This window comes from Eucalyptus grandis, chromosome 11 (assembly GCF_016545825.1).
Source record: "Eucalyptus grandis isolate ANBG69807.140 chromosome 11, ASM1654582v1, whole genome shotgun sequence".
Taxonomy (NCBI): domain Eukaryota; kingdom Viridiplantae; phylum Streptophyta; class Magnoliopsida; order Myrtales; family Myrtaceae; genus Eucalyptus; species Eucalyptus grandis.
The window spans coordinates 9,431,074-9,453,060 of NC_052622.1; the positions used below are offsets into that span (position 1 = coordinate 9,431,074).

General features: G+C 43.1%; 3 protein-coding genes across 3 annotated transcripts; all 3 read left to right on the top strand.

Annotated features, from left to right (window-relative positions):
- Positions 1–536: 536 nt before the first annotated feature.
- LOC104424733 (endoglucanase 11) lies at positions 537–5,977 on the top strand. The gene is given in 6 exon segments (XM_010037228.3): positions 537–1,248; positions 1,251–1,348; positions 1,467–1,679; positions 1,834–2,034; positions 2,468–2,722; positions 4,916–5,977. Coding segments are annotated over 6 exon segments (1,572 nt in total). The 5' UTR covers positions 537–1,118; the 3' UTR covers positions 5,591–5,977.
- Positions 5,978–10,516: 4,539 nt separating this feature from the next.
- LOC104424734 (protein NRT1/ PTR FAMILY 6.4) lies at positions 10,517–14,692 on the top strand. Its single transcript, XM_010037229.3, has 5 exons — positions 10,517–10,947; positions 11,048–11,162; positions 11,352–11,569; positions 12,406–12,953; positions 13,373–14,692. The coding sequence occupies exons 1-5, from the start codon at positions 10,945–10,947 to the stop codon at positions 14,274–14,276; spliced, it is 1,788 nt and encodes a 595-aa protein (XP_010035531.2). The 5' UTR covers positions 10,517–10,944; the 3' UTR covers positions 14,277–14,692.
- A 2,153-nt stretch (positions 14,693–16,845) lies between these two features.
- Positions 16,846–21,933, top strand: LOC104424735 (pyrophosphate--fructose 6-phosphate 1-phosphotransferase subunit beta). The gene is made up of 16 exons (XM_010037231.3): positions 16,846–17,190; positions 17,840–18,007; positions 18,107–18,228; positions 18,334–18,387; positions 18,498–18,604; positions 18,760–18,865; positions 19,054–19,117; positions 19,367–19,455; positions 19,824–19,955; positions 20,035–20,205; positions 20,310–20,425; positions 20,548–20,659; positions 20,794–20,878; positions 21,041–21,085; positions 21,198–21,266; positions 21,549–21,933. Exons 1-16 carry the CDS (start codon positions 17,007–17,009, stop codon positions 21,623–21,625), a joined length of 1,701 nt encoding a protein of 566 aa, XP_010035533.2. The 5' UTR covers positions 16,846–17,006; the 3' UTR covers positions 21,626–21,933.
- The last annotated feature ends 54 nt before the right edge of the window (positions 21,934–21,987 follow it).

The following is a 21,987-nucleotide window of genomic DNA, read 5'->3' on the forward strand; positions in this document are numbered from 1 at the left end:
TGAACCGGATGGACTTCACCACCGGTAAAAAGGAGGACAGCCATAATTGAATCGGTCCATTTACACTTTTACCCGGCTCAGATATTCCACAGTCGAACTGGAGTGTCGGCCAGGCAACACGCCAGCTCCACTCCACAGCAATTCCAGAAAAACCAAATCGCCTGGACACGTCAGCTGCCTTTTCGGGTCGGGCTCATATGCGCAGATCGAAGTTAGGTGACGACTTCACGAGCTCCGATTGGAGTACAGGAACTTGCCCGGACACGTGGAAGCACCAGGTGGCACCGACAGAATGCCCCGCTCCCACAACCTCTCGAATCTCCAAGGACACCGCGCTGGCGTGAGATTGAGCCTCCTTTGCACGAAGAGATTTGAGCGCTGAACGATAGGCCCCGCAAATGGCGACTGAACCGCACGCACACGCGGAGTCGCCATGCGCAACTAATCATGGATTGGCTTAGTTCAATCGACAACTGAAGTCCGTCATCTATACTTTGGTCAATTTTCAAGCGAAGCATCCACTTTTCATTAATGGAATTTTCAGATGGAGAAAATTCGTGCCTAGATCCGAGTCGGATCAGATCTCCACCGTGAAAATTCTCGATGGAAACACTGCTACAGCATTAGCAAAATTGACAAGTCGAGCGCCTGTCACGGCTGAACTCGAACAGACGGCCGGTGTCTGACAGACCGGAGTCAAAGGTCTACGAGTCCTCTGAAGACTCTCTACTACACGTTCCGCCCTTTTCAACGGCCGTTACGGGCCGCTCGAAATTCCACGTTCCGCACCGAAAAAACAGCAATAAAAGAGACATCCCCCAGAATTTACGGTTGCCAAAGGGTCAGAAAAGCGAAACGGGCAATGCAGAGAAAAGGAAAAAATCACATGTGAAATGCACATGTTCAACTGATACTCACTGCTCCCCCTCTCTCTCTCTCTCTCTAAAGCTCTAGTTTTGATTTGAAAGCCATACATTTCAAACGAGAGAAGAGAGAGAGAGAGAGAGAGAGGAGAGAGCTAACAATCTCGTTCGCTCTCTCTCCCACTTTCCCTTTCCTCCTCCTTCCCTTCCGTCGCACACCCTCTCTGGCTCGCTGCTGGAGAGAAGAAAAGGGTAATGGGAGTTCGCCGACACCCGCCGCAATGTCGGCATTGGGTCCATCTCCTCCTCCTCCTCCTCCTCCTCTGCGCCTCCGCTCTCTCCGCCGCGTCCGGAGCCTTCGACTACGCCGACGCGCTCGCCAAGAGCCTCTCTACTTCGAGTCCCAGCGCTCCGGCCGCCTCCCGCACGGCCAGCGCGTCGCGTGGCGCGACCACTCCGGCCTCACCGACGGCCTCGAGCAAGGAGTGAGTGGCCGCCCTCCCTCCCGACCGCCGCGTCGGAGCTTTCGGTCCGGCATTTAAACCCGAGTTCCGAACCCGACCGAGTCCAATGCGGTTGCCTTTTTTGTCCTGATCCTTGCAGGTGGACTTGGTGGGAGGGTACTACGACGCCGGCGACCACGTGAAGTTCGGACTCCCGATGGCGTTCACGGTGACGATGCTGTCGTGGAGCGTGATCGAGTACCGCGACGAGATCGACGCCGCCGGCGAGCTGGCGCACGCGCTGGAAGCGATCAAGTGGGGCACGGACTACTTCGTCAAGGCGCACACTAGCCCCAACGTCTTGTGGGCTGAGGTCCGTCACCTAAATTATAGCTAATTAATCATCACTGAGATTTTTTGGTCATTATTTAATTATGGGAATGTTTTCCGAGTCAAAATGCTCCAAAAATCCATGCCTTGATTAGTTTAATTTCGCGTGTATTCGTCAAAACCGTACGATTGCGCAGGTCGGTGACGGGGATACGGACCACTACTGTTGGCAACGGCCGGAGGACATGACGACGTCCCGGCAGGCGTACAGGGTGGACGAGAGCAACCCCGGGTCGGATCTCGCCGGAGAGACGGCGGCGGCGATGGCGGCGGCGTCGATCGTGTTCCGGAGGTCGAACCCGCACTACGCCCACCTCCTGCTGCACCACGCCCAAGAGGTAAAAATTGCAATATCTTGGCAAAGTTAATACTAGTCCCCACGTAATTGGCGCGTCCATCGGTCGATAATTGATTGGCAATGAAGCGCGCCTTTATAGGCGACAAAACGTCGGAAAGGGTCGTCTCATGATGGCCTAATTTCAAAGATTGTCGGTTACCAAGTTCACATTCGAATGATGTCGTGCTGATTTTGCTTTACCGAGCAACCCGTAATTTAAATGGTCTCCAGTCATGCGCATTCCGTAGATACTTATGATGTTGTCGTTTCACCTTTCGATATATGTTCGCATCCATGCAAGACGACGGTCCAAATAATTTTCATACGAGAGGCGTTATGACGACTATAGCCCTGAGATCTGAAATTACATCCCCCGGCGGCTCGACGTCGGCGGGTCGATGACGAATTCTTTCATATTTCCCATGGTTGGGCAGCTGTTCGAGTTCGGCGACAGGCACAGGGGGAAGTACGACGGGAGCGTCGGGGTGGTGAAGAACTACTACGCGTCGGTGAGCGGGTACAAGGACGAGCTGCTGTGGGCTGCGCTGTGGCTGCACAGGGCCACCGACAAGGAGGACTATCTGAAGTACGCGATCGACAAGGCCGGGTGCTTTGGCGGGATCGGATGGGCCATGTCCGAGTTCAGCTGGGACGTCAAGTATGCCGGTCTCCAGCTGCTCGCTTCCCAGGTAAAAAATTTGCAAATGAAACTTCCTCGACTTTTGCTTGCCCCTTTCTTCTTTCTTGTCACTTTCGCCTAAACAAAGAATGAGATAGCAATATAAGGGCCACACAAAAACGGAGCTCGATCTCCCATAATTGAACTCCCCACCTTCTCGGGAGGACGCGTAAATGAGGGAGTAGGATTTTGCAACCTATGCACAGCACATAACACATAGAGTGACTTGTAAAATAGATATAGGTAGGATCAAGGAAAAAAAAAGATACTTGAGCTTTAAATGGAGATGGGGTCGGTTCTTATACCACGTGGGTTCATGCATTCGTGAGCTAGTAAATATGGTTTTGAAGTTTGGAAGTAATCCAAACTTTATACACCATATAATCATTGACATATGAATTCTTCCTACCAAAATAAAAAGAAAAAAGAAAAAAGAAAATTGACATATGAATTCACGTATTTCTTTTTTCATAACTTTTAGAATTTGAATAATGTCTTAAATTTTGATGAGGAAATTTTAAAAAATAGTTACCTTTTACCTTTGTAGTTTTCTTTCCATGCCTTGAAACTCCACCTCGAACAAATAAATTCGGCCCCACGCGCTATAAATATTCGCATTAGGATTTTTATCAATCAACTGTCGTGAGCGGGTTGGGGCCAACACACCAAAAAAAGAAAAAGAAAAAAAGACTTGCCTGGGTAATATATTGTGCGAGTGCCCATTCCATAAGAGCTTTGATTTGAACTTTCAGCCCGACAAATCTTCATAGGATCGTGCTTTTTCCCTCTACTTTTGTGTTTTTGGTCATGTTTTTCCCTCGCTTTCAAACACAGAAATAATGCAACACTAGTGCTTCATAGCACCTTTCGCTTTCCCGAAAGCTTTCGTAGATAGAGTAGACCCTAGTCAAGGCACAAATCAGGGTGGGATGCTTTGCTCGAAAGGGGAACAAGAGGATCGATTCTCATCTCCCCGTTCGCGGCATAAAATCACGTGCCCCGGAGCGGGGCCTTCCACCCGCGACCGTCCGCACGGCAATTGCCGATCGCGCATCTCATGTCCGTCCGCCGAGCGAGTCGAGATCTCGCACACCCGACACGAGTCATTAAAACCGAACGAGCTGAAATCATGGCTCGTCTGATTGGCTTGTCGGGTTCCCCTGAGTGGGACTCGGCTGCGGAGTTTTCCGCGAGGGTGCATGACCCACTCGCCAGACCACTTCACGTTTCTCCCATTTATTGCGTCGGTCAATGTGTATTTTTGTCGCCACGGGACCGGTGAAGTGGAGGAGGAGCGATTGTGGAAAGGAAATGGACAAAGATTGCTTGCCCGCAAAAGGACATCGTAGGAGAAAGATAGAGGCGCTTTTATCTCCGTCAATCCTGGAAATTGGCGGGCTAGGACGTCGTCGAGTGATCGTAGGCCGCGTGCTGTTTCAGTGTTTTGGACTTCACTTCTCTCTCTCTCTCTCTCTCTCTCTCTACTCCTTCGTAAAAGTACTGTCTAGCGACAATATCATTGTCCTTCCTAATTCATGACTATTTCTAGTTAGACAACTTTTATCGTGTCGTGTTTATTGAGGACGCCTAGGCTTGGGCATGGCGGTGTGAAGGTGGAAAGGACATTATTTGCTTCTGAATAATTGACTCGCCATTATTTTGTTTCGAAAGAGTCCTTGGGGGCTGGAGCTTTTGGACTTGGTAAGGAAAGCTAGCGACGGTGCTGGCGAATGCGTCTCTTACTAGCATCTCCAATTTGCAATTGGGTAGTCCAAGTCTAGTTTCCGATAGCGGGCATGCGGATGATTTTAAGGTATTGAGGGCATTACAATCACCTATGTATATGAAATATCTTTATATGGACCGAGATCTATTCGATGATGTGGGTCCTTATCAAACTCACTAGATGAGTGATTGAGATCCACCCATTTATTCAAATCTAGCTATGAATTTTTATAAGTACAAGGTGCATATTTTCGTGACCTGGCCTATCACATTGGTATAGCTGGCCAGCCAGTCCTTACTATTTTGGACCTATGGCTATTTAAGGCTGGAGGTCCTCAATATCCCATCAAGGATCCTGAATTAGATTGCTTTCTACTACATGGATCATATGGAATCACGTGCTGGACCCGAAATCATGCATGCAAATTGTATCTATATTTATATATATATTTAATCTAGCTCTTTTGCATTATTGCAGCTCCTCCTGGAAGGCAAGCACAAGGACCATGCTCACGTCCTCGAGCAGTACCGCTCGAAAGCCGAGCACTACCTCTGCTCCTGCCTCGACAAGAACAACAACGGCACCAACGTCGAGCGGACCCCGGGAGGTCTGCTCTACGTCCGGCAGTGGAACAACATGCAGTACGTCTCGTCCGCCGCCTTCCTCCTCACGGTCTACTCGGACATCCTCAGCCGCGGGAACCGGAAGCTCCACTGCCCTCAGGGGACCCTTGGCCCCGAGGAGATTCTCGGTTTTGCCAGGTCCCAGGTCGACTACATCCTGGGCTCGAACCCGCTCAATATGAGCTACCTGGTGGGCTTCGGCCCGAGGTACCCGACGAGGGTCCACCACAGGGGGGCCTCGATCGTGTCCTACAGGGAGAGCAAGGGGTTCATCGGGTGCACCCAAGGGTACGACAGCTGGTACAGCAGCCCCGGACCGAACCCGAACGTGCTCGTCGGTGCCCTGGTCGGGGGGGCCGATTGCCAGGACAACTTCCAGGATGAGAGGGGGAATTACATGCAGACCGAGGCCTGCACTTACAATACCGCGCCGCTGGTTGGAGTTTTCGCGAGGCTGTTGAGATTGCAGGATCGAGAGGCCGATCCGAATGGGAAAGCGTCTCTGCTCGCTTCGTACAAGAGGAAGTGAGTCTGGTTTCTTTTCTTTAGAGGTGCTCTTTTCCCTTTTTATGGGGCCTGGGACGAAGGTCTCCAAGCCTCATTTTGTTGCTTTCTTGAAATTTTGTCAAGCCCGTGTAGTAATCTCCCTGGGCTTAAAATGTCAAAGGGTCTTCATTTGCTTTTTGGACCAAAATCTTGAAAGGCAAAGCATACATATATATATGGGGGGAACGAGGCCTCATCTTTATACAAAGAGGATCAGTTCTTGGGTGGATCCGAACCAACCATGTGAGCCGCGATTTCACGCGGGTTTCCGGTTCTGCTCAGACACCGAATTCTGGGTAAAAACCCAGATTTTTGTAGTGACAAAGAATTGCACCAGTTCAATGGAAAAGATTCCTTAATCGAGTGGTTATATGGTAGCTTGATCATATTGAAGACTATGCTTCCAATCTTGATGGTTGTAAAAGTAATTTTTCCCTTCAAAAGAGGCTTCAAGCCCGGTTCAACTCCGCTCCAGCCTTGAAACTGGGAACCATTGTAATTCTGTTTAGAACAAAATCTACAATTGAATTAGTTTGTTCTCGATTTGAAATTTAGTTCTAGATTTGGATGCTATACTCTCTCAATCTAGATTTGAGAGTTCAATAAATATGCTTTTGGGGATTCGATGTCTCTTTAGTCTGTTCATGTACATGTTTTCTACCTCTAGCCTCAATGATGATCGCAGGAGTTATGGCGTCTCGTTGAATCATAAAAACTTGCTCCTCCACATGTTAGATCTGTATTTGTTTAACAACGATGGTGTAAAGGAAGCCAACTTGGGCATGGACCACCAACTGGCAACGTTGTAATTATTGAAGAAGAAATTTTCAGTATGTGTTTCTTTACTGACAAAGACATGAGATCCAATGATCGGCCGCTGATTTTAATTGACAGATTTGTTCATGTGGAACAAGTTTGTGTTTAACTTTGCAAATGCTCCATCATCCTCCTTGCGTTTTGGATTTGGCTTATTTTTCAGTATTCATATGCTGTTTTGATTTGCTTTGTTATGAAAACTATACATTTCTACATCATTTTGAGTGATGAATATAATTTTTTTTAATAAAAAAAAAATTAGCTTGGTCTGTTCTATTCAATATCTGAATTTGAAATGAAATCGCCCCTTAATCGACAAGTGTGGCACATTTTTCATTTGCGAAAAACTTGAAATGTCAATTTCTTATTCTAGAAAGAAAAGCTTGTCACTTTCAAACGGTTCTCTGCAGTATATCCCACGTTTTTTTGTTGGACCAGAACAGTATCCCCATTGGAAACAAGGCGATATATATTCGCATCACTTGAATTTAGTAGTTGACCACTTAAAAAGAGCACCTTCCTTTCCAAATGTCATGGATGCTAGGATTAGTTGAGAATAAAAACTTTCTCTAATAAACAAAAATCCAAAAAACATGGTTCAATAGAAAGAAAACCCTAAGGCAAACCCACAATAGTTCGCATTAGCGAATCGACATATCCAACCGAGAATCCTACTTTTTTTTCACGAAAGTGCTCTCGATGGAGTATAAAGTTCCTGATTCTTTTCCCATGACATCAATACTATTCAAAGTCTCGCTTGCACAACCGCCTAATATACCTTGTTTGGGGTGAAATTGTCTGATCAGTCGAAACCTACTATATTGATGTTAATTCAATCTTAATCTTGTCAAATTACATGAAATTCTAAAAAGTGGTGGGAGCAATAGTTTCCCACGTCAGAGATTTCTGACAAAAATTGATTAGAATAATTACATTAGAGTTTTGAGAAAAAATCTATGACTAAATTGATAAAATTTAAAAAGCTTAAGATTGATTGGGTAATTTTTTAGCCCTCAAACGTATTGTCCATTCATGCACCTAAAAATATGAAATCTTGATTCGATGTTCTTGCGGTCACTTTCAATCTAATCGTTCTATAATTGAATACGCATAACTTTTTCTTATTCCACGTTGACCCGTTTGTCTGAAATGTCATTGCCTTGTGGGGGAGGTGGGAACCTTGTGGACACGTTTCTTAACCTATTTCAATAGACTAAACATCTAGACTGATTTAAAAAAAGAAAAAGAAAAACTTAACAAGCCTCCCGCTTGGTCCATAAACTCAGGCTGGATGGTTTACAAGAAGCCTCGGAAAGCCCTTGTTTATTTCGTCAGGACAATGCAAAAACTATGACATCCACCGTGACAAGGAGAGCTTGAGAATCCCCGCCTTGTCGCTCTCTCAAGAGGGGTTTTCCACGACTTCCCGAAAAACCAATCCATCCTTGTAATGTATCGTATGCCCTTGCCTATCTCATCAAGACAATGCAAAAACTATGATATCCACCTTGACAGGAGAGCTTGAGAATTCCCACCTCGTTGCTCCCTCAAATGGGGTTTCAACGGTGTCCCGAAATGCTAATCCATCCTTGTAATGCATCATATTATATACATTTTTCCATGATTTCTATATAAGAAGAATTTTTAGAAGCACGCAACAGAAGTCTAATACCTCGACATATCTAATTAGATTTGCTTTGATTAAAAAATTTAAGCTAATGAGTCACATGCTAATTATAATATATTAACTGCTCAACATCACACGAGTTTTCTAACGTGAGACCTTTTGAACACAACTTACAGGTATATTTCAAAAAAGAAAATGACATATGTCTCAATAAAAAAAGGGTATTCGTTGTATAAGGAAAGAAACCAGGGTGAAGAATTTTAGTTCTGTCTGGCCAGAAAAAGGAACAAAGGGGGAAGGAACCTTTGTGTTACATCAAATCCAAAAAAATTCTTTAGTGAAAAGCAAGGAGCTTTCTTTCAATTGAAAAGCTCCCTTCGCCAATGAAGCCGTCCCACGTGAGGATACGCGTAGAGAGTAAAACGGCGTTTCGATTCATTGGAATTTTGCTTTCAGAAAAGGAGCAGAAAAGGAGATTTAGGTGGAAATTCGTGCATCATCATCTCTTTCTGGGGGATACATCATGTCTTGGATGCGCCTGTTGGAGATATAATCGAAGATTCTCATTTTGGCACCGATTCTAATTATGGAGTAAATCCATGATTTTCTCAATGTATAGGAAAGATATAATTCTTTATATATTTACTGTACATTATTTCCCTTTTTCCTTTCATCCTTTAGACTACAAATTGGACGAATGTAATTGTACAAAGATATCAATGAACAGAGAAAATGTTCTCCCACTTATTTTCTCTTTTCTGTCAGTGCCTGCCAGTGGCCTCATTGGAACCCCCTCCGGAAGAACAAAGTAGACGAATACCACCTTCGACTCGTGCATCGCGTGGCATTTTTTTTTGATTCTTCGTCTCTATTGGAACACGCCTTGTTGAAGATGCCACGCCATTACGTCTTCACATATGTCAAAAATATAAAAGAAATAAGGATATTATAATTCTTAAAATTAGTCATGAAATTGTAATGACATTTTAAAATTTTTAAAAGTACGATTAAGTTATAAAACTTGTTATGAAGTGTAATTGAGTCCTAAAATTTTCAAAAAACGTAATAAAATCCTAAGACTTATTAAATTTGTTTAATCAATTTTTTCTGGTACTTGCACTTTTGATAATTTTATATTTGACTACGCCTTGTAATGGGTTTTATGACTTAATTATAATTCTTGAAATTTTTTTTTAACTTGATTGCATTTTCATTTCGAGTTTTAGAACTTGATTGCAAATTTTGAAAGTTATAGGACTTAATTGTATTTTCGTAACTAATTTTAAAATTTTAAGAAATGACATGCATGTTTAGCTCATCATCCACTTGATTGATTGATTTGCTTCTACGGTTAAGTATCAGAGGAAATCCTTGCGCTCTACACTTAATCATTGCGTGAAGAAGAGTGTCATGCAATGCGACAAATCTCTCTCATCGGTCTCCATAAGTTAAGCACTCGGAGTAATCGATGTCAGGAACTTCCCACATTTTCCCTATTTACCTTCTGAGTTCTGACACATTCGAGCTCGCCTCTCGATAACGTTCGATGCCGATGTCGAATCCCATGGAAGGAGGGGCCAGCGTGGACATGGACAGAACAGACCGAAAACAGCCGAAGTCTCATGGTCCACGAGCTCGATGCGATCGCGACACGCAAGTTGATCGAAAACTTGACCCACAGATTCGCACGTGGTTCTCTCTGTCGGCAATGCGACCATTTCCTCCTCGCTTCGCACATTCAAGTTTCCCTTCATATCTCTCGCGACCCCTTTTTCCCATCTTTGGCAGAATCGGAGGGAGGCATCCATCTCGCCCAGATTCGCGCAGACTATCAAGTACCTTGAAAGCGGAAAGCTCATCGCACCGCGAAATTAGTCATCTCCCTAGGACGGTTCCCACCTAAAACGATAAGGCTCGCTGGCCTACCAAGCTATCATTGAGGCCAAACATCTTTTCCTTTACCTAAATGGTTGGGTAGAGCTTAAAGTCGTGACCGCGAGCGAGTCCTTATTAAGTCTTCTAGAGCCATCCTCTCTCTCTCACTTTCGTCCTCCTTGGACCGGGGTCATTTCCTAGACCACGACCGCACTCAACTCAACAAGCTAGACGAGCTGATAAGTTGATTGAGACTTACCATTTAAAGAGAATGCAATGTCAATGTCGATTTTTTTGGGTATTGACGAAACTCTTAACCCAATGATCTGGTCATAAATGGTTCACGTAATATCGTTCATAAATACCTATCGCAGAAGATGTGAACTTACGTGTCAAGGATTGAGTTTCAAACCACCTTTGCCATCCCAACCAAGTGATTCAAATCCGAAATGAGGAGACCTCAAACATGATGTACCGACTCGCGTGACAAGGTGCCCCACCCGAATGGATGCATTTGAGCGTGAGGGACCTCACACATTTACCCTTTCCCATAGGAGCAGAGTCCTACACGACAAAAACAGAGGCCGTGCAAGCTCTGAGCGCTCGCCTCGCTTTATCTCCAACGAGAGCTGCGAAACAGAAGAGGACAGAAGCCACTTTGGGATTGAAGGGAGTCCCTTTCCCAATGTCCTGGACACATTATTACACGAAAGCCACCACCACACAAGATGCCGATAAAATCAAAACCCATCTTTATTTTCTTTCGGCTCGAAAAGATGATCCAAGGACCGTAGAAACGCTCATCACCACATTGGACACCTCAGCAGATTTAGGACCATGGAAGGCTTTAAGTCGGCCCGCTTTTTCCGAGCTTCTCTCTCTTGAGTCCCTGCGTCTCCCTGTGTAACTTTGCTTCGGTTTTATAGCCCGTCACCTCCTCTTGTACAACCTCATTCCCAAAGGAAACTTTGAGCAATCTCTCTCCTTCTCTCTCTCTCTCTCTCTCGCAACCAATAAGCATGGTAATGCTGCCTCCTCAACGCTTCAGGTTAAAAATTACTCGTCAGTCATCACGCTGCAAGCGTTCCTCATTCGTTTCCCTCATTTTTTCCTCTATGTAAGGTTTTGGTGGCAAGCAAAGGGGGTGGTGCCGATGAAGGGGAGGTGGTCAATTTTCGAGGGAAGCTGGCGGACAAGACGAAGACCGGAGGATGGCTCGCTGCCGGTCTAATCTTAGGTAAATAAGCTTATTGTCATGGCCCCTCTTTCAGAGCCCCATTTAATATGTAGAAGCTTTCTGACACTATAAAAGGCAGGTGGTCTTGGAGCAGCCTAATGTTTATATTCAAGCCTTCTTGACCATCTAAAGATCCGAAAAAATTCAAAGGCTAGTACTTATGGTTTCATGAATGTATGGTGACTGCAGGAACAGAACTTTCGGAAAGAATATGTGTAATGGGAATATCGATGAACTTGGTGACGTACTTGGTCGGAGATCTGCATCTATCCTCGTCGACATCGGCCAACATAGTCACCAATTTCCTGGGCACTCTCAATCTTCTCGGTCTTCTTGGTGGTTTCTTGGCCGATGCTAAGCTTGGACGCTACTTGACGGTTTCCATTTTCGCCTCCATAACTGCTGTGGTGAGTATGGAAAGTCAATTTCATTCAGCTCCATATCTGCAAGCTCCGTCACATATCCATATCCTAAGGCTGTCCATGGTGGTCCTCTTCCCTTTCTCGCCCTATAGTTACCTCCCTCGCCCCGGCACAATAAAAAAGGAGAAGGGAAAAAAACAAAATTTCGGGCTTTCTAGGAACCTATCAGCATGCGGACCGGTTTAGACTATAGTTCCTCGTTTCACACACTTGGCCCCTCGAGAACGTTATCATTGACAAAAAAGATGGACATACAATCTCTCGACCATCTCTTCTAAGTCCTTAAAATAAAATGTTAGGAAGTGTTAATTTGTACTCATCGCATCCAGCTTTGCCGCTCAAGCTACTATACTTTTGAAGTAGGGATTAAAAATGGAGATTACGAGCTGAGATTTTATGGAAAGTGTAGGAGAGAAAGAAGCGGTGAAAAGAACATGTAAAGCAAAAGTTCTGAATCTATTACTATTAGTGTCTGATTGTGTTGCATGATCAAACAAAGCAGCCTGCTCCATGTCCAAGGATCTGCCTGTTCTGCGTCCCCAAAGATAGCGGACCAAAGCAGACTGGTCAAGAATAAGTTGAAAAGAAACGCTAAGTTATCACAATCTATTCCAATGGCCTGTGCTAGATGAAATTCATGGTACAGGAACAGAAATTTAACAGCAACTTGGACAAATTCATGAGGAATCTCAACAGAATAGACACGTTGAAACCCTGCCTCAGAATCCATTATTCTAGCTCAGAGACAAATGTTTCCCCTAAATTTGAGTACGTAACACTACCTTGAACAATTGATGAGGCTTTCTTTTGCCTTTCTGCAGGGTGTGAGTATGTTGACTCTGGCCACCTCCATTAGTGGCATGAGACCTCCTCCATGCGATGACTACAGGCAACAACACAATCAGTGCATTGAGGCTAGTGGCAAGCAACTCGCTCTGCTCTATGCTGCACTCTACACTATTGCGCTGGGAGCCGGCGGCATAAAGTCTAATGTCTCTGGTTTCGGGTCTGATCAGTTTGATGTCTCAGATCCCAAGGAAGAGAAGGCCATGATCTTTTTCTTCAATAGATTCTATTTCGGAATCAGCATTGGATCATTATTTGCGGTAATAGTGCTCGTGTACATACAAGACAATGTTGGAAGAGGATGGGGATATGGTATATCAGCAGGGACAATGGTAATTGCAGTCACCATATTACTAAGCGGGACAGCATTTTATCGGTTCAGGAAGCCACAAGGAAGCCCTTTAACTGTCATTTGGAGGGTGTTCTTGTTGGCTTGGAAGAAAAGGACTTACACTTATCCTTCTGACCCAAGCCTTCTGAATCAGTTCCAGAATACCAAGGTCCCCCACACACAGAAATTCAGGTATTTACTATTATATAGCATCGATAGAACTCACTCATTTAATAATACAATAGAGATTTTTTCTTCCTATTCAATAAGCTAACACATAATGATAAATTATATGTCCAATGAATTCAGAGCTTGAGGTCAGAATTGTCAGAGGACAAAAAATCATATATGTTTTTCAGACATAATGTGTTCATGAAATCAAGAACGTATCAAAAGAGGTTCATGTTTAGAATATAGGGAGTCAATTTAAGAAGGGGATGAAAAAAGTAACAGCATGTGTTGCCAGCAGATTTTGCTTTTGTCCTGTGAAGTATCGTGCACTTCTCTGTGTCACCGAGATGTTATAGCTCCGCTGCTCTGAAAGCAGTAATGTCTCGAATTTTTCAAAGAGATGATAGAAATTTTCATTGCAATTTTCCAATGTCCTTCAGGTGCCTTGATAAGGCGGCAATCCTAGATAAGAATGCCGGTACAAAGGAAAGCATGAACGACCCATGGATAGTTTCAACTGTGACAGAAGTCGAAGAAGTAAAGCTTGTACTGAAGCTAATGCCTATCTGGTCCACCTGCATCCTATTCTGGACAATCTATTCCCAGATGACTACCTTCACAATTGAGCAAGCTACGATTATGGACAGAAATATCGGTTCTTTTGTCATCCCTGCTGGAACTTACTCTGCATTCCTCTTCATATCGATTCTCCTCTTTACTTCTCTAAATGAGAGGTTCATTGTCCCTGTGGCTCGAAGGCTCACCCGCACAGCGCAAGGACTTACAAGTCTGCAGAGAATTGGGATGGGACTTATTCTGTCAATGGTTGCAATGGTGGCGGCAGCTATTGTTGAAAGGGAGAGGAGGAAAATCGCCGTTCAAGACAGTAAAAAGATAAGTGCTTTTTGGTTAGTCCCACAGTTCTTCTTAGTGGGTGCCGGGGAAGCTTTTGTCTATGTCGGCCAACTCGAGTTCTTCATTAGAGAAGCACCGGAACGGATGAAGTCCATGAGCACAGGGCTTTTCTTAAGTGCCATCTCGATGGGATTCTTCCTGAGCAGCTTGTTGGTGTCCCTTGTAGACAAAGTAACACATGATAGCTGGCTCAAAAGCGATTTGAATCAAGGGAAGTTAAACAACTTCTACTGGATGCTCGCAGGCCTAGCAGTGCTAAATTTCCTGGTTTTTTTGGTCTTCTCGATGAGGCACCAGTACAAAGTCCAGAATTATGGCAGAGACGACAACGATGACGAAGACGAACTCAAGGCTTCAAAAGAGATGAATGGCGACAGGAAGGAAAATGGGCTAATTGCAGAAGAGAAAGGAGAACTTCAATTTGTGTGATCTTCGGGGTTGACGGGATTCGTTTCTCCCATTACACCTCACTTTCCAAAACTTGGAGGAATATCAAGATTCAGATGGTTTGATCTACTTGTATTAGTAGGAGCATTTGAATTTTCCTAGCTCAGGCCATTAGGTCGACGGCGAAAGATTATGCATCAAGAAATGTCCCGTAAGTATCGCGTATCTTTGTAATCGAGCATTTAGAATTTACAAAACTTCGCTGCAGTGTGGATCTCTTGAATCTATAGTTTTACATTAGAGCACCGATTTAGGTCAATATCTTGAATCTCCATGACAAACCTTCCGTGCTCTCATAAGAAGTGCCAGTCATGCTTTGTAAAAGAAGGTCACAAATTAGTGTACCAAAAGCCACATCAGAAGTGAGGAGCTAGAAGAAAGTCACAAAGCTTTGTACATATACTCTGAATTTTTCTATTTTGCTGATTATATCGGTTAGATACACATAGCTATATGTTCATAGAAGTTCATACATCGATTCCGATTTTCACATTTAAGGGACAGACAAGCCACCGTACTGCAGTCCTCGCAAATTGGCTGCTCTAATCTTGATCTTTTTCCCATAGTTTGAGAGTCTTTAAATGCTATACACTTTCCGGGAAAATATTACGCAGGAGAGGAGACTCTGAAATTTGTCCCTCTTTAGTTTGGTCTTCTTCTAGGTGTCTCAAAACTGTTGCTCTACTCTTGCGTTCCATTTGTTAAAAAAAGGAAAAGTTTTTTAATTTTATTTTATTTTTGGTAAAAGGTAATAAATATATTGACTTTAAACCAAAAAGTTGCAAGAAACATACAATAAGAACTCGGCGCCAAAAACTTGCACTCGGACAAAAGTCAAAGTGAGTGAAAATGTGCCGAGGCGAAAGGAACCTGCACAAGAGCAGAGGAAAGCCAAAACAACGGCAAAAGCAAACAAAAACCGAAAACAGGGGGCACAAACAGTATACAAGCAGCCCCACCAACAACACAAAAACTCTGGAGAGGCTTCCGAAAAACCCAAAGCACGCCCGTCAAGGGCTCCCAACTTCAAATGCGAGCAAACCAGGAGAACCTCCCAACTTAAAAAAAAAAGGAAAAAGTTTTTTTTTGGTAAAGTAAAAAAAAAAAAAAAAAAGGATTTTTTTTTTTGGTGAAAGGAAAAGAAGGAATTTTTTTTTGATAAAAAGAAAAGAAGAAAAAGTTAATACCATGAAAAGCCAAAAACTGATTAACTAGTGACAAATTTATCCAAACTAATTTTTTTATCACCAAAAACCTCAAATTGATATATTTGTGGTGTAAATTTAGATTAATGACTATCAAAACCCTAAATTGATATATTTATGAAAAATTTATCTTTTAGTGGTTTTCATCATTCATAAATTGGTACGTTTGTGATAAACAAGTATACTCGTCAACCGCCACATGTTATCTAACTCGGTAATTTATTTGTAAAATTTAATGGAAACTAATTGGTGGTAAATTTGTCATATGTATATCGGTTTAGAGTTTTTGATAATCAAAAAATTAGTTTGAGTTAATTTTTTTTTATAAGTGTACAAGTTTAGATTCTTTCGTGACATTAACCGGTTAGAAAATGAGCGAAAAAGAGAATTTCTATTGGTATAAAAAGTGAATGATAAATTGCTTATCTCACCATTAATTAGCAAATAATATCACGAAACACCCCAAATTATTACACATGTGATAAATTTACCAAAAACTAATTTTTTTTACCACAAAAAATTCCAAACTGATATATTGGTGATAAATTTACTAATTTTTTTTTTACCTTCTACTAATTTTCGTTAATTGGATTAATACAACAAAAAATCACAAACTAGTATACTTATGATAAATGGAGGGTAAAACCCCAAACTTATATATTCATCAATTGTCACATGCTGTCTAACTCAGTAATTTGATGATAAATTTAACGAAAAATTAATATATAGTAAATTTGTCATATGTATTAATTTTGGATAGTTTTGAGTAAATCTATTGAAAACATATTAATTTGGAGTCCTGCGCGGTATTAACCCTATATTAAATTATTGATATTTATTTGGTAGAACACCGGCTCCGGCTTAGATAAATCACAACGTGTAACTTTTATTTTCAGTCAAAGGGAAATTACCAGCTTTAAATTGGGTAAATCACCTAACTTTTCTCCAATGAAATTACCGACCCTTCTCGAAGCCGCTGTCTAATTTTCATTTGACCGACTTCGAATTGCTGACTTTTTTTTATAACAACTTGTCCAAATCGTTGAACTCACGGTTGACGCGTAACTTACGGACATCATCTTGACAAAGAGGGCATGCGTGGATGGTCGGAACCAATGAAGGCAAAAATCTCAAAGCTGTAAAGCGGAAAAAATTTATGCCAAAAAAGAAAAAAAAGAAAGAAAAAAAAGAGGTTTCCAGGGAGAACTTTTTCTAATCGAATCACTCGTACGATTGGTCGAATAAAAAGTGCAAAAGTATCCTAAGAACAACGACATTCTCGACAGAAATCGAATTTTTCTAACTCCAAGAAAATATCTCTCTGGGGGCAACATTAAGCTTCAACTAACAATCCTAGGAGCCCAACCTCGCGTGCTCTTCCCCCCTCCATCCATTTGTCACTTTCCCTTTAAATTTTCTAATTCAACGCTCAAACCAACCCCCCCCCCGCGAACCTTCTTGGAACACGCTTTGCTTCGCATGTTTGCCTGATCTCTGCTGCGGCATCATGTCCTCGGCCGCCTTGTCCAATGGCCGTGCCGCCCCTGAACAGGCGGCGCTGGGCCGTTGCGCCGCCCTGTATGGGGAAGTCCAGAGAAGCCGCCTCCACCACCCCCTCCCGCTCCCGTCCGTCCTCCGAGGATCCTTCCATGTCGTCGATGGCCCTCCGAGTTCCGCCGCTGGAGACCCCGGTATGCGTTGATGAATTGTATGTGTGCATTTGTGTACGTGTATCTATCTATCTGTCTATGCATCACGCTTGCTTGTATGTGACTGATGAGAATGCTCTGTACATGAATGAAACTTATGATCATCAGACATATATTACTAAAGTTTACTGGAGAGTGGTGGATGTGTTTGATTGTGTTTGATTGTGTTCGATCAAAAGTATAAATTTTCGTAGACTCATTACATGGGTGATGTGGTAATCGTACTGCATAAAATGATGCGACTAATTTCGATACTGGATCTTCAAATGCGATCGGCTTGTTTCTCGTAATCGTACTGCATAAGACACCTCAAGTTCGATGCTTCAACCTCGAGAACAGGGGAAAAATTTCTTGGCAAGTTGGGTAAGCTCGACCTTTTAGTATACGCAGGTCAATATAGTCGCAGGAAGAGGTATGATCAGTTATTTCTGTAGCTAGTGGTGTGAAAGAGATCGAATTGTCACCATAGCAAGTTCCCTTAGTCGTCTTAATACACTCGATCAATCATAGCTTAAAGCTCGAATAGAGTATGCTGTCGAAAAATGCAAAGGAACTGCATAGTCCTTCGAACTGCGCTTTTCAATCCAGTTACTGCGTTGACCATAGTAATGGTTGCTTACTCTCACTGCAGATGAGATGGCAAAACTTTTCCCTAATCTATTTGGGCAGCCATCGGCGAGCCTCGTGCCATCCACTTCATCAACAGGTGTGACAAAAGATCAGAAAGCGTTGAAGATTGGAGTGGTTCTCTCTGGAGGACAGGCTCCGGGCGGACACAATGTGATTTCTGGGATTTTCGGTATGGACTCATCTGGCAAAGTTTTCGCTTTCATCTCAAAATTACTTGGATTTGGTAATGACTCTACTCTTCTCTTCTTTTCCTTTTTCGGTCACTTAGATTACTTGCAGGAGCACGCTAGCGGGAGTACATTGTATGGATTCCGAGGCGGTCCAGCCGGGATCATGAAGTGCAAATACATCGAGTTGTCGAGTGAATTTATTTATCCTTACAGAAACCAGGTCAGTGAAATCTTCATCATTTATTTCCAACTTGTCAATCGGGCGATGTGTACCAGCCTATTAGCTCCAGGGTTAAAGCTGACCGAATTTGATCCCTCTCCACAGGGTGGCTTTGACATGCTGTGTAGTGGTAGAGACAAGATTGAGACTCCAGAGCAGGTTTTTTACGCTAATCCGCTCATATGAAAGTTGAAGTGATCATAGATTGCAGACTTCTTTCAGACCTAGAGCGGTTAACCGGCAACTGCATTGGACTTTTGACTTTTCAGTTTAAGCAAGCAGAAGAAACGACAAAGAAGCTCGATTTGGATGGACTTTTGGTCATTGGAGGGGACGATTCCAATACAAATGCGTGCCTTCTTGCCGAGAACTTCAGGTAGGACTAGGATTCTGATTAATCTGTATGCAGTGGCTATTGGGTCCGTAACCTTTGGATTGGGAACGTGATCATTCTGCAGCATGGTCATTTTTCTCTGCCTTGTCACAATCATGTGAAGACCCTTTAAAAATCTGTCTCTTCATTTTGGTCAGGGCAAAAAACATGAAAACAAGAGTTCTCGGATGCCCGAAGACCATAGATGGTGATCTGAAATGCAAGGAGGTTCCCACAAGTTTTGGGTTTGACACGGCGTGCAAGGTGATTATACTCAAATGACATTTGTCTGTACTATTTATCATCTTCTCGTGACCAGACATATTCGCTTAAGTTGGATATCCCCCAGCAACATAGAGTTTACATCCGGTCTTTGCTACGTTCTTCTCGAAATCATGCACAGTTGCTACAGTTACTATGAGTGATGAGTTGTCCTCATTATGGAAGCGCAGGTATATGCAGAACTCATAGGGAATGTGATGGTAGATTGTCGCTCTAGCGGGAAATATTACCACTGTAAGTAGCCTCCTCATTTTAAACTCAACACCGCACGCAGAAAATTTGTATCGCTAAAGTTCGCAGTCATACCAGATGATGAAATTGTAAGGCTCTGGGACATTGTGAGGTTGTTATAACCAGCAGCGAGCTCACCACTCTGATGACTGCAATAGTACAGAATTTTACAGCTAGAGACTAGAGAGGAGTTTGCCTTTAATGTGGAAGCAGTAAATGTTGATACAAAACATAATTACGTGCTCTCTGCAGTTGTGAGGTTAATGGGCCGTGCAGCGTCTCACATTACGTTGGAGTGTGCTTTGCAGACTCATCCAAACATCACCATTATTGGGGAAGAGGTACCTCTTTATGTGGTTGATTCTTAGCCTCTCTGAAGTGGGTACCTATACTTGAGTATGGTTTAAACTTTGGCGGTGCACCAGTCTTGATCATTTCACATAAGCATGAGCAATTTTGAAACATAGTGCATTAGCATGTACATCTGCTTTGACACTGCATAGGCGATATCTTTTGTTGGATAGAAGCATAATGAAGTGTCTAGGTAAAACTGGCGATCCATGTTTGCCTACTTGTCACGATGCTTCCATTTAAAACAAATGATCTTTTCTGTACTTTGTATTCTTCAGCAACCTTGACCTGGTTCTTTGGTCAATTCTTCCCTAATACATGGCTGATGTTTCACTGATCAAGCAGTTCTAATTTTCAGATGGCTGCCAAGAAGCTGACACTGAAGAACGTCACGGATTATATTACCGATATAATCTGCAAACGCTCTGACATTGGTTACAACTATGGAGTCATACTTTTACCAGAAGGCCTGATAGATTTTATTCCAGAAGTATGTTTTCAATCTATGTCCACTTCAGTCAACCTTACTGTCATCACCATATAACAGTTTGTTTTTGGTTAATTTCCAGGTTCAACAGCTTATTTCAGAGCTTAACGAGATACTAGCTCATGATGTCATCGATGAAGCAGGGATATGGAAAAAGAAACTCCAAAGCCAATCTAAGGAACTTTTTGAGTTTTTACCCCAGGAAATTCAGAAACAGTTGCTGCTAGAAAGAGATCCACATGGCAACGTTCAGGTGATTATTTTATTGCCATTAAGATGCTTGCTCTCCAACAGTTAACATGATCAATGTTTTCCTGACGATTTTGTGTCGCTGCATATCCTTTGATTCGCATTTAGGTTGCTAAAATAGAAACAGAGAGGATGCTGATCGAGATGGTGGAAACCGAACTAGAGAAAAGGAGAAAGGAGGGTTCCTATGGTCGGAAATTCATCGGGCAGCCCCACTTTTTCGGGTAACCAGACATACTTCCTCGATTCATTCAAGCTCCGGTCTTTACCTTCAAGCGTTGTTTCCTTTAGCACATTCTGTGATTTTACACAAACTTGAATGTGATGGTTGGTCTTAACTCTCTAGCTACGAGGGAAGAAGTGGTTTACCAACTGATTTCGACGCCAACTACTGTTATGCTCTGGGCCATGCTGCTGGAGCCCTCCTGCATTCAGGGAAGACCGGATTGATATGCTCGGTTTGTATTTCTTGATCTTTTTTCTGTGCCTGCTATTAGTATCTAGTTTTTGTGTCCACCTTTTCCCCCATCATAACCATGAATACTTTTGAAGGACTGCACTGATGAGTCATCTATTCAAACTAAAATTGCAGGTGGCCAACTTGAGCGCTCCAGTCGACGAGTGGACGGTTGGCGGAACAGCATTGACCTCTCTAATGGACGTAGAGCGCAGACACGGTATACTTTTGCTACATTCTCTCTGTCGAGCTTCAATATTCTGGAAAACCAATGTGCTGAGCAGGGACAGTACAGAATAGAGCACAGGCCTATCAACATATCAGAAACTTCTAGGATATGGTTTGCTGGGCAATTATGATCTAAGCACTCTTTGTCTTCCAGGGAAGTTCAAGCCTGTGATTAAGAAGGCGATGGTGGAGCTTGAAGGTAAAGCTGCCAGCGGTTTCGCTTTCGACATTTTACTCTTTCAGTGAATGTCAAGTAATCTGCAGTATGCCACTACGAAATACTAATGCAATTGTCCTGCTGCGAAATTCAGGCGCACCGTTCAAGAAATTCGCGTCGATGCGTGATGGGTGGGCCCTGAAGAATCAATTCATCAGTCCAGGTTCGTTGCAATAACGGTCATCCGAATTATGTAGCTGGACTCGCTGATGACTGACAGAATAAATGGCGAATCGAATTTTCTTTGGTCTCAGTCGAGTAAACTGTGAAATTTTTTTCTGGATTCATCCCATTTCTCTTCTCGAAGCAACCTCGGAACCAAAAATTAAAACTCTAGTGGGTCGAAAATAGAATCTTTTTTGCCAACACAACTCGAACTTTTCAGTCTTCCTGATGTGAAAACTACTGTCTTCTTCTTCTTCTTCTTTCTGTTTTCCCAATCCAGGTCCCATCCAATTCGTTGGACCGACAGCAAAAGCAGTGAACCACACATTGATGCTGGAGCTTGGAGTGGAGAACTAGGAGGAGTCACTGGTTTTTTGGCTAAAAGGGACGGACATCAGTGGCCAAATAATAGCCTCTGTTGAGGAGAGCAAAGTCTACCCCATTTCCGTACAACTTCATAGGAGAGCTCTCCAGATGGAGAAGCCAGAGATATTGTTTGAGTGACATTGAAAACTCCTGTACATTCCATTTTCTCCACACGGTTGTGCTTGATTCTTCGTATTGTATGATGCTTGATTGAGACCGATAACTGCCATGTCCGGCTTACATCAATGTTTTTATATAAATTCATCGTTTATACTATTGAACAAAACACTTGATCGGAACACGGCGATATTATTGTTTCTCGCTCAAAAGTAAACTCTACTATGTAAATATTC